The sequence below is a fragment of the Geotrypetes seraphini genome, chromosome 7 (assembly GCF_902459505.1).
Source record: "Geotrypetes seraphini chromosome 7, aGeoSer1.1, whole genome shotgun sequence".
NCBI classification, from domain to species: domain Eukaryota; kingdom Metazoa; phylum Chordata; class Amphibia; order Gymnophiona; family Dermophiidae; genus Geotrypetes; species Geotrypetes seraphini.
This window is the reverse complement of record NC_047090.1, coordinates 27,083,520-27,096,655: the sequence shown is the minus strand read 5'-3', so window position 1 is coordinate 27,096,655 and position 13,136 is coordinate 27,083,520. Positions and strand designations below refer to the sequence as shown.

The 13,136-nt window shown below is 40.9% G+C and overlaps 1 protein-coding gene across 2 annotated transcripts in view; it reads left to right on the top strand.

Annotated features, from left to right (window-relative positions):
• Positions 1-13,136, top strand: part of NEDD1 (NEDD1 gamma-tubulin ring complex targeting factor) — an 89,727-nt gene that overhangs the window by 64,718 nt on the left and 11,873 nt on the right. For both annotated transcript variants that reach the window (XM_033950761.1, XM_033950760.1), the window contains one exon: positions 3,107-3,263. In XM_033950761.1, coding sequence (XP_033806652.1) covers positions 3,107-3,263 — 157 coding nt within the window. The remainder of the gene's footprint in view (positions 1-3,106; positions 3,264-13,136) is intronic.

The window sequence follows — 13,136 nt, the reverse complement described above, 5'->3', positions numbered from 1 at the left end:
CAATAAATTTAATAAAGCGTTGTTAATACTGTACTTCGAAGTGATGAATAAAGTGTGGCATCACAGGCAAACGGTATATTTTCTCTGTGAATCTGATACTGTTTTTGCATGGAAATTTGCAAGGTGTCGTAGAGGAGGGAGTTCTATAAATCAGTGTTCTTCAACCACCGGTCCATGGACCAATGCCGGTCCACAGAAATTTCCTGCCAGTCCACAGGGCCAGCACAGTGTTCTTCAATCGCCGGTCCACGGTGCGATCGATGCGGCGATATCTTCGAGCCAGCTCCCCCTTCCTAACTGATTCAGTGCACAAAGCCACGGGCAGTGGCTCCTACGAGCATCCTGCGCTTGAACCGGAAGCCTTCTCTCTGACGTTGCAACGTCAGAGGGAAGGCTTCCAGATGAGGCACGGGACGTGCAAGGTGCAATTAGTACTATTATTGGGGCGGGGTCTGGGGTGGAGATTGGGTAGAGATGGGCAGGATTTTCAACCGCCGGTCCACGGACCGATGCCGGACTACGAGAATAATTATTTTATTTCTGCCGGTCCATAGGTGTAAAAAGGTTGAGAAGCACTGCTATAAATGGAAATCAAAATGTAGCCCCCCCCCCCCCCAAACAGCAGAGATTATTGTGGTGCTGAAAATGTTTTATTCAAACATTAAAAAAAAAGGACTTGACACGATTGTATCACGCGCTAGGCGCGGACGAACTGTTCAACAGGCAATGTACGAGTGCATATGTTGCACTTTGCTAGCTCTGTTCCGGTTATTGCGTAATTTAACAGTTGCCTTTAATTTTTGATTCACCCTCATATATAGAGCCACTGTGTGAAAACCTGAAAGTGTAAACGTCACAAAAAATATATATTAATTAAATAACTGAAACCCCCAAATCTCATCAGTATATAAGAATCAATAGCCCTTTCATTACACCTTCAGTTAATTTTTTTTATTTATTCAATTTTCTATGGCATTCTCCCAGGGGAGTTCAGAATGGTTTGCATGCATTTATTCAGGTACTCGAGCATTTTTCCCTGTGGTCTCACAATCCATCTAATGTACCTGGGGCAATGGGGGGATTAAGTGACTTGCCCAGGGTCACAAGGAGCAGCGTGGGTTTGAACCCACAACCTCAGGATGCTGAGGCTGTAGCTTTAACCACTGCGCCACACTCTCCCCTACTATATTCATATCGTAGGTTTTCATATGGTAGAGAAAAATGACACAGAGGTAAAATCTCTTAAATGGAGAAAATCATCTGTGCCCAAAGAACTGCTACACTTTAAAGACAAAACAGCATTTTTTTTGGACACTGTTGTTTGAAAAACACGTGTTGGCCCAGATTCTGTAATTGGTGACGTTGGCGGCTGCCGATTGCGTGTCAACCACGTGATGATGCCAGGTTCAGAATTGCGCCTCTGTTGAAGGTAGGCGCTGGAAATGTAGGCTAGGGATTGCCTGGCCTATATTTCCGGCGCCTACCTAGGATGTGAATCGCACTCTGTAGGCACTTTAGGCTGCCTAATGCTACTTCCGGTTTAGGTCTGTTCAGCTTGGAAAAGAGACGGCTGAGGGGAGATATGACTGAAGTCTACAAAATCCCGAGTGGAGTAGAACCGGTACAAGGGATCGATTTTTCGCTCCGTCAAAAATGACAAAGACTAGGGGACACTCGATGAAGTTACAGGGAAAAACTTTTAAAACCAATTGGAGAACTTTTTTTTTCACTCAGAGAATAACGCGTTGCCAGAGGATGTGGTAAGAGCGGCTAGCGTAGCTGGTTTTAAGAAATTTTTGGACAAGTTCCTGGAGGAAGAAAGAAACGGGAGTAGCAACTGCTTGCCCTGTATCGGTAGCATGGAATATTGCTACTCCTTGGGTTTTGGCCAGGTTCTAGTGACCTGGATTGGCCACCATGAGAACGGACTACTGGGCTTGATGGACCATTGGTCTGACCCAGTAAGGCTTTTCTTATTAGCCACACCTGTAGTGATGTTTGGTGTCCTAAAGCGCCTACAGAGGTAAGATTCTGGCACTGATTTTTTAGGCATCTTGAAACTCAATTAAAACAGCATTTCAACAGTGTTTTTTTTTTTTTTTTTTTTAACTGAGTTTGGGTGCCTTATCAGCACCAGTTAGAGAATCTGGGCTTTTGTCTTTAAAGTGTAGAAGTTTTTTGGGCACAGATGATTTTCTCTATTTAGGAGTTTTTACCTCCGTGTCATTTTTTTCCAGAATATGGAAACCCATGATATGAATGTAGTTCTCACATTGAAGGTGTACTGAAAGGGCTGTTGGCTCTGGTGCGACTTTAAGGTTTCAGTTATTTACTGAACAATATATTTTTTTCTGAAGTTTTAGACTTTGTGTTTTCACGCAGTGCCCCCTTATATTTCTGAAATGTTGTAAACCTTTTTTTTTTTTTTTTAATTCACCAAAATGGCTTTGAATATTTCTTTCTTTGCATTTAGTGTGTTCACATTATATTGTTTTCCCCTCCGTCTCCTTCAGTCTTGCTTGTGGCTTTAGCTCCTCATACTGGCAAAAGCAATGCTATCTTTTCTTTTTTTTGATCATTTATATTGTAAATATCTATATGAAAATAGGGATTTAGAAAATATAGTTTTCTTATATTGTGAGATTTCAGTTTGTCTCCACTGAAACCACCCAAGCGTGTATCATATGGCTTGTATTTCCAGTGCTTGACAAGCCATATTTTCCTGCAGTCAGAATAATTTGATATTTTTGACATTTTTCATTCTAACAGAATTCTTGAAGTGCACCTTGGGCATATGTGCAGTCATTTCAGTATTTGACACTCGATAAACATTTGTACTCTCTATGTAGTAACCTGTAAAGTTGAGAAAGAGTGATGAACATTAACATTCAGTTCTGTTTACGGTGCAGGGTGGTGAAGTGACTCTCTTGAGGTCATACGCTGAACATGTAAAAACAACGACAAAAAAACTCCCCTAGAATTAAATCCCAGACATCCTGAGTCCCAGTTCTGCACTGTAACCTCTGCCCATTGCTACCCCCACCCCCATTTTTTTTAACATGCTTCCCTGTTTTGATTTATTTCTCATCATTATTGTACTGTACAGGTCCGAAGAAAACCACCTCTGTCACTGCAGCAGTTGCAAGTACATTGTCAGAAAAAATATCAGATACTATTGGAAGTGACAGAACAAGTGCACCCCTGACACCAATTCAGATCCATTTCATTAAAAATATGATACAGGAGACGTTGGATGATTTCAGGTAATTTTTTAGGACAAGGAATCAGGAAAACATATGCTATACTCTATCTGCTGTTCAACAAAATGACAGTGCTTCTTCACCCCGGATTGATGTGCTCTTGTACCTTTTTGGATGGTCCTTCAATTCAGTCTCTGACTGACTTCATTCACTTTAAATTCCTCCTGACTTCCTTCAAGTCTGCTCTTTCACTTGCCAACAAGTGAGAGAGCTCTTGCTGCTCCAACCCTCACCATCTGAACTCTCTGCTCAGAGTACCCCCACCTCCAACCCCTCCATCACCTTCCTCCCAGACTATGGTTGATTACTTCTATGAGAAACAAACAAAACAGCAGACTGTGTACAAGATGCAGGCAAAAATTTATTGTACCAAAATTAAAATGCAAATAAATAAAATAAAACCCTTTTACCAATCAAGGGACCCGACACGGTCCGTGTTTCGGACAAACCTTCATCAGGGGTCCATGGTAAAAAAGGTTGGAATATACCATAAAAAATGAAGATAAACAACAAAGTGCCTGTATGTAGTGTTCGCCGAGGATTGCTAAAAAAAGTAAAGCGTCGGGTCCCTTGATTGTAAAAGGGTTTTATTTTATTTATTTGCATTTTAATTTTGGTACAATAAATTTTTGCCTGCATCTTGTACACAGTCTGCAGTTTTGTTTGTTTCTCCTGGTTGGTTGTTGTTTTTTTTTCTACAGATTAGGTTGGACTTTCTCCTTATGTTTGTTGCCCTGATTACTTCTATGACAAGGTCCACAAAATTAACATTGACTTCTCAACCAAGCCACCACCACCTCTCCTTCCCCCCTGCCCACTCCACTCCTCCTTCAACCATTGCCTCCTTTCCTAAAATCACTTAAGGGAAACTACACATCTTCTCTCCTCTTCCAAACTTACTACTTTCTCCTCTGATCTGATTCCTACCACTCTACTCAATGCTATCTCTCCTATGGTCACCCCCTTCTCTCTGCTGTCTAACCAGCCAATCAGGATGCACGCTTTCTAAAAAAATAAAAATAAAAAACAACAACTGGAGGCAGGCCGCCTTCACTATAGGCATCTGTTGCATCTACAGGGAGGTACCTAGGGACGCTTAAGCTCCATCGGTTTCGCCTGGAAGTGGCCTTAGGCGAGCTTAAGTGGCCCTAAGCGCCTGAAATGTAGGCCTGCAAAATGCTCTGGCCGGCAGGCCCACCTCTTCCGAATGGCGGGCCTTCCTCTTCCTGGTGCATCTTAAGGCCATGGCCCATGGGAGTCTTATGCCACTCCCAGTGCATCCCAGAATGCATTGGGAAAGAGGCCTAAGACTCCAGTTGACCCAAGTGCCTAAAACCCCTCCTATGGATGCACCGGGAAAGGGAAGGCCTGCCATTCTGAAAAGGTGAGTCTACTTTATGCAATAACCTATAACTGATGAAGTGCTGAATATTTCATTAAACTAGCTGTGCATTAGCCAACCCCAGAGACCTGAACATTCAATGTCAATGCCTGGACATGACCTGGCATTGAATTTCTGAATTTAACGCTAGCGGCAATCAGCAAAACGCTTATGCATGCTCAAAGCTGATTGCCACCAGCTGAATATCAACCTCATGTTCCCAATTCACTTAAATTTAGCAGTGGTATGTTTAACTAGATTAACACATTGACAGCTTCCAACAGGAATGAACTTGTCAAAGGTGTTCAACAATAGAGCAAAGGAAACCTCCTTCCAGCATAAGAACATGCGATTTATTTTATTTAAAAAATTTCTCAACCGCTTATTCCTAGGTAGCTTACAAGTAATAACGTACTAAAATAAGACAAACAAAGTTTGTACAAACATCAAAGATTACAGTGTAGTTTGAGTTTCTTACCATTATCCATCAGACATTGTATCATGCTTCTCCAAAGATTTTACAAGAATTCTTTGAAATTTATAAACCAAGAAGAGATCTTAGATCTGTAAATGGGATGAAATTAACCATCTCTTTTATAAAGATGCGCTAAGATTTTTAGTGCACGCTAAATCCACGCTAAACGGTAATACGTGCATGTTATCCTATGGACGTGTTGATTTAGCGCATGCTAAATCCGTGCTAAAACGCTTAGCGTGCCTAAGTTTGGAGGGAAGAATATTGATTATGCATGTTAGGATTGGAGCATCAATGATGTCTGGGCTGGTGTAGAACTGTGGATTACCCTGCCTGGTATTCTGCAATTCTGTATAGGGGGGGATAATTTTAAGAAAATGCTGAAAATGCAATTATTTGCTAATGCTTATTCCACCTGAAAATATCTTCTTCCGAATGTGCTGACAGTAATGTATGATTTAAAACTTGTTCGCATTCTTGAATTGTTGGAATTTGACTTGTTTTGTCTGTACAGTGCTCCCCCATGAATTCGTGGTCCCAGTCATTCGTGGTATTTTCCGACCTCGAAGGGGAGGTAGGAGAGGGTAGCTGGAGAGGCAGGAGATGGCACTGAGTGAGTGAAGTGAAGTTACTCGCTGTATGCTCCAACCGCCTCTTCCTGTACTAAAGTCGGGCCTCACCAATCAGGAGCTGCTTTGACACGCAGCGGTCGGAGCATACAGTGAGTGATTTCCTTCACTCGCCGGTGCTCCGGCTGCCCTCTCCTGTCTCCCCTGCCTAAGAACCCCCCGCGAATATCAGGGGAGTACTGTATATTAATCCAAAACCCAGAATAAATCAGAATCATCATTCATTGGACCGCTTCTATAAAAAGTGTAGCCTTGAGCATTTTCTTTAAACTTCTGAATATTAGAAAGAGCTCGTTGTGGTCCAGTTAATTTGTTCCACAGAGTTACTCCTGTGATGGAAATAGCAGATCATCTCATATTCTCATGGGTCAGACTAAGAGTCCACTGAGCCCAGTGTTATATCTCGAAAGCAGACAATGTAGGTCACATGGAAGTACCCATCAGATCCTAGTGGGGAACATTCATTCTTTGTTGCCTATTCCCAAAATTTTAAGATGGTGGCCCTCACATCTGCCTAACTATTAAAGGCCCTGATCTCTATGAACATATTCATATGGTTTGGGGTTGTTGTTTTGTTTTGTTTTTAATCCATCTGTACCAGTAGCCACTGGCAAAATGCTGCACCTTTGGAAAGGAAAATGCTAATGTGTCCAAGAGTCCATGGACTGAAAATAGTACTAATAATAAATAATAATAATAATAATTTATGTTCTTGTATACCATCCCACCAGTAATTCTAGGCGGTTCACAACAGCGAAGAAACCAAGACATTTCAGTTAGAAATACAATCATAACCACACTACATTCTAATACAGCAATTAATAAAAAATAAAAATTGGATTTTAAAAATACTCAACTATTAATACATCAGTAACAAAAACTGCTATGATAAAAGTGGGGAGATAAAAACTGTTAAAAAACGCATCCTAATAAAAAAGGCACCATGATAGCATATACTCAGCATTCTTGTTTATCAAATAGATGTGTTTTTAATAATTTCCTAAATATAGGGTATGAATAAGCTTGGACAATCAACGGACTCATCCAAGAATTCATCTTACCCGCCTGATATTCCAGTGTCCTATCCAAAAAGGGCCTATAACGACAATCTCTTGGATGCATTTTAAATCTGCTTTCAGTTTATGGTGTATCCTCCAGTACTAGTTGAAAGGGTAAATAACTGTTTCCTATTAATTTGTTTTGCTTCACTATTTTATAGATTTCTATTATAGTCATCACCATCTTTTCCAGACTGAAGAGACCTAACCTGTCTGCCCTTTAATTGTAAGAGAGCTGTTCCATCTCCCATTTCATTTTTTTTGCTGCCCTTCTCTGTAACCTTCTCTAGTCTGCTTTAAGCCTTCTTTCAATGTAAACTGCCTAGAAGTTGTTTGATTATGGCGGTATAGAAAAATAAAGTTATTATTATTAAATTTTTAGAGAAGGGATGTTGCATACAGCAGTCCAGATGTGGCTGTATGGTGGATCTATGTGGAGGCTTAATGATATTCACACTTCACTTTTCTGTTTCTTCCCACATTTTAAAAATTGTAGACATTTTATTGAGCACTTTGTATGTGGGGCTGAAAATTCCAGTTGGATGTACACTGTAACTTCAAGGTCCTTAGAACAGGCAGAGCTGACCTTAACCTGTGACAGCATATCACGGAGCATAGATGTTTTTTGCCTCAGCTCAACACACAAAAACTCCACTTGCCTGGCATACAGTTGTTCTTCTCGAATCAGCTCATGGAATGTTCTGTTTTTCGTAAGCAGTCATTCTTTGAGGTTATAATCCAGTTTGTGACTTCTCTGTTTCATGGTCGTACTCTGTGTAGGATATTAATAGTATAACACTAACAATGTACTGTAGCTGAATTTAATTGTAGGCATACAGAATATTATGTTTGTAAATCTTCAGTAGCTAATAATGAGAAAAGTATATGAAATTGATTACAAAGTTTGGTGATAATATGTAGAGATAAAACAAAAAGAATCTAAGTGATACCTTCTTTAATTGGATTAACTAGAGCATTGCTAGATTAGCTTTCGAATGTAATCCTTCAGATCAAAGATAAATGAAGACAGCTATCAGTATATAAAATACCAAAGTATTCAAATGCTAGTCTTACAGGAAGAGGGAGGGGAGTGTGGGAGACAGGGAGATAAGAAATGGTGATATGAAGGTGTCGGAGCAGTAAAAATTATATTTTGCAATACGAGAGAGAGCCAATATCTTTGTTAAGTCCTGTCTGACGGGTTTCAAAATGTTTTATCATTTTGATCTCAAAGATCTTTTATTCCTGGTCGTCTTAAAATTTCCTTTTAATATTTTCACCATAAAATCATTGATGCAGTGTTCTGCTTTTCTGAAATGCTGTCCCATGGAGGTGACATCCTGGTTGGTTTTACAATTTTTGATATGATATCGGTGTAAATTCTAGTCTTTAGCATCTGGCTTGCTTCTCCAGTGCAGCATCCTTCTCTACACCTTTTCCATTGAATGATATAAACTACATTTGAAGATAAACATGTAAAGGATCCATCCTTCCCTCTCGCCACCTCACTGCCCTTTAGCACCCCTCGCGTGGTCTGTGCATCTCCCTCCTTCCCCCTTACCTATTCGGCGCATTTTAAGGTTTCACACTTGTTAACAGCCGCCGGAGTGTTCGTGCAGGGGAGGGAGGTAGATAGATAGATTCGGGTGGTTAGGTAGGAAGGAGGGAGGGGGCCGGGCGCAATCGGTGACCGCGTGCGTTCCCTCCCTTAACTGCAGGGACAAGGCCATTCACCGTTCCACGGGGCGGTGGATGGCCTTGTCCCCATACCTGCATTAAGCACCTTTCCCCCTCCACCGTTTTGGCGGGTTACCCACGGGCAACATCCACCGTGTCATTCTCTACTCTTCACTAGTTTTTGTTTCAGGTTGGGTGGCTGTTGGAAGGCCAGCATAAGTGGAGCTGGGAACATTTCTTTCAGTAATTCGTCCCCCTGGAGTAGTGGTTGTAGATCTTTTATTATTTTTCCTCAGTTTTTCCAGCTCTGAATTGTATGTCACTTATCAGGGGGATTCTCTCTGTGGTCTTTATGCCTTTGAACTGAAATAGGTTTTCTCTGGGTATTTCAAGGGAGGAGGCAATATTCATGAAGATGATTTTGGAGTTGTATCCTTTTTGTTTTAAAGATTCAGGTCCAGATTCTCAAAACTTAAGGTTGCCTTTAGCGTGATCGTTAAACCGGTTCCAGCCGGTTTAGCCTGCATACATTTTAGCGGCAGATTATCAAAATGGCTTATCCCGGTCTTTTGCGAGCTTTCTAGCAGTCTCTGACACTGCCTGCATGGGCATAATGGGCTCGTCAGTATTTAAACGAGCACTCTGGTGGATTCTTCAACATCGCCGAGTCATTCTCCAAGAGTGGTGTTGGCTTTTGGTGACAAAAAAATCAGTGACTGGTTTGAGGGTGCCAGCACTGTAAAAAGTGCTTCTCGTAGCATGTGTTTTGACTGTGGCTAATGAAACAAAATAAAAATTACATGATTCACATAAACTATATCTTTTTTCTTTTTTTTAGGGGGAGTGGTAAAAGCACACTTCTTGAGCGCGTGTATTATAGCTGTGTCTTATAGTAGTTTTGTAGGTGAAAAGACATGTCATCATGGGGGAGTGGGGGTGGGGATGAAGGATGAAGGTTACTGTAAATTCTGTTGGGGGGTGCTATTGGAGAAATCTAAATTTGGCTTTTAAGATGAAATTTACAGGGTTTTTTGATGCTGAAACAGAGGGTTGGACTATTATTAAATTACTTTAAGGGTCTTCCTAAAGAGAAATAAATTGTCTTTAAGACAGTAATCTAAGTAGAGTATCTGCCTTAATGAAATCAGTAGAGGATGAAAGAAATGTCATTGAGTAGTGTCTGAGAATTGTGCTCGGCTTAAATTTGATTGGTTAATTTCTAAGGGGAGTATAAGCCATAACCTAGCCAGCTGTTCTGAACACAGACATACCCACCTAACGTAAAGTCTAATTTCCCACTCTTTCCCCCATAGACACAGAGTGGAAGAAAAGCCTTAGCAAATCTGGCCCTTAGCTAGTCAGCCCTAGCTAACTTAACCCTCCTTTTATAAAAGCACGGAAGAGGTTTTAAGCGCTGCTGGCAGGCTGAATACTCTGCACTGCTCCAACGTTTATAGGAACTCTATGACCATTGGAGCAGCACAGAGCATAGGGCATTCAGCGTGCCGGCCAGCGCTAAAAGCCTCTTCCCGTGCTTTTTTAAAAGTAGGGGTTAGTTTCTTTTACTTTATTCAACCATGCCTGCCATCCAGAATTTAAGTGGTTAAATTTTGGCAGTAAATTTTCTAAAGGGACCAATCCAGTCGCCTAATTATAATATTAGATGGCTAGATCATGTTGAAAATCTACCCCTTCTTTAGCATACCCTCCAGACCAGCACAGAATGGATGGGTTTACATTCCTCTGCCAGCAGGTGGAGACAGAGACACATTGACTTTTGGTAGTAATACAAGTGGGCTGTGCACTCCTATCTACAATCAGTCTGTTCTCAGTCTCCAGCAGGTAGAGGTGGTTAGCCTGTGCAGTCTTTCCTTTGGTTAGTTAGGACCTGTTGGATCTGATTAGTGGCCTTTCTCTTGTCCCTTTTTGCTGTCCGGACAGAGCTTGGGAAACCCTATCAGGGGTCTGTCTGACCTCGGAGGTGCCATACTCAAAGGGTCGAATCCCTCCCCCCATTTCCCCCACCTCACCAAATTTTATTTCTTTAGAGGAGCCTCGGCTGTATACCTGGCCACCCTTCAGGCACAGACTCAGGCTGTGGGAACTAGTCTAAAGGAAGTTTTGAATTGGCTTCAATTGCTTTCTTTTTTTTTTTCTAACCGGCAGTTTTGTGCATTGGTCTCCTGCGCGTACAGTATGAGCACTTTTAAAACCCAGAAGAAGTGCATTTTTTGTGTGCACTGAGCGGTGGATGCTGCCGGCATGTGCGCAAAGTGCTCTGGCCGCTTCGAGGAGGAATCCGCGTCAGCTTTGGTTGCCGACATGCAGGGTTCCTCTTCATGAGTGCATCGCCCGTCGACTGTGGGCGGTGGTGAAGCCCATGCTTCCCTTACAGCACATGCCAGGTTTTCCTCAGCTGCCGACAGGGAAATAAGGTTGTCCTTACCGCCGATGGGGCTGGGGATTCACTTACCACTACAGTGTCTGCTTACCACTACAGTGTCTGCTGCCTGTGGTTCTGCTTTAGCGACTGGATCTAGTCAGGTCTCGTTGCCGCTAATGGCCTCAGTAGACAGTTTCTTCGCGGGCTTTTCTCCAGTTTTGGCGGAAAGTGCCACCATTTTACCTATGGTCTCCAGGTGACCTTCCTCCTGTGTTAGAGCGACAGAAACCGGTCCTAGCTGTTTTTTCTGCACCTGCAGTGAGTGCTGAGTGATAAAAATAATCTTGACAATTTTAAAAAGAACTTAAAGAGCTTTTTATTCACAGACACTTTTAATTTGTAAATCGCTTTTTTTAGACCTTTTCTTTTAACCTTATCCTTGAAATTATCTATTGCTTTTTGTGTATTTTTTATTTAGTTTTTTGTTGGTTTGGTTTGTTTTTGGTTTTTTTTTTTTGCTGTTTTGTTCGCTTGTTTGTTTTATGATTAATTATTTTGTTAAATTGCTTATTTTTAATACTTTGTTAAAATTAATTGTTATTTTATTTATTGTAATTCGCTTAGAAAAACTTTAATTAAGCGTTTAATCAAGAATAAATAAAACTTGAAACTTGAGAGTGGAGTTGGTATGTTTTCTTGTTCAGTTTAGTTAGTTTCTGCTTGGCTATTCATCAGATTGATTGTAGATGGGACTGCACAGCCCACTTGTAAACTAAACTAAAGCTTAACTTTGTATACCGAGTCATCATTCTGAGAAGGCTCAACTCGGTTTACAGCAATTAAATAAACAGCAAATTACAGCAATTTATAGCAATTAAATAAAATGATTTACAAATGATAAATAGAAGATAATAGCAAAATTTCAAAAGAATTAATTTTCAAAATGTTTGGTAAATAGAGTAGTTTTTAAAGATTTACCGAAAAATTGAAACGAATTGGAACTCATTAAAAAAAAAAGGGGAGATCATTCCAGGGTTGAAAGAATTTAAAGACCAAAGATTGACTGGAGATCTTGATTCCTTTAATCCCTTTTTTAGAAGGAAGGGAGAGTTTAAATTGTTGGATACCTCTTGCAAAGGAGAATCGGCAAACATTCCAAAATAAAGGAATAAGAGAATTAAAGATACCATGTAGAATTTTAAAAGAAATACAAGCAAATTTAAATTGAATTCTAAAATAAACCAGGAGCCAGTGAAGACTGAAGCAAAGGGGTCACATGGTCAAATTTACGTTTTCAAAAGATCAGTTTCGCAGCAGTATTCTGAATTCATTGTAATCTATGAAGACAAATATTTGTAATGCCGAAGTAGATAGCGTTACAGTAATCAAGACGAGATAATATAATTGATTGAACTAAGATAGAAAAATGACGGTGATGAAAAAGGTGTCTAACCTTCCTCAGCATTTGCAAACTAAAGAAGCATTTCTTGACCAAGGAATTTATTTGGTCCTTAAAGGAAAGAGAGGAATCAAAAAGGACTCCCAATATCTTAGCAGAGAACTCAATTAGTAAGGAAGACCCAGATACCAGAGCTACAGTAGAAGGAAGACAGTCCAATCTTGGGCCTAACCACAAAAGCTTAGCTTTAGTTGTATTAAGCTTCATCCGGACAGATAAAGCCCAGGCTTGAAGTTTGGAAATGCAAAGATTTGTACTACACTTCTCCCTCCAAATTCGTGGACTTAGAACTCGCTACTTCAGTTATTCGCGAGTTTCTGAACCCTGACCCACCCCCACCTCCTGGACCTCTCCACACTGTACCTGGTAGCCTAGCGGTGAAGCGGGGGCTGGAGCGATCTTCCTATGCTCCTGCCCCGTGCAGAGCCTTGAACAAAAATGGCTGCCGTGAGTTCCCGCTGTAGTCTCGTGAGACCATGGGAACTCACGGTAGCCATTTTTGTTGACAGTTCTGCATGGGGCAGAAGCATACGAAGATTGTCACTGCCCCGCTTCATCTAATTATTACATATATAATGTAAATGTGTAATTATTACATTTTATATTATGCACTTTATTTCTGTTATTATTACATTGTAATATATACAGTATATTAAGGCAACTCACCATAATGCAGAATCAGTGGGAGCCCTGAACATATTTCCTTGCAACTAGATAGTCTCATCTAGGGGTAATGGGAAACAGTGACACCAGTACTGTGTTCCTTATGTCTAGTCTATTCTGTATTCTTCCTACTTTCGCAATCTCCTTGAGG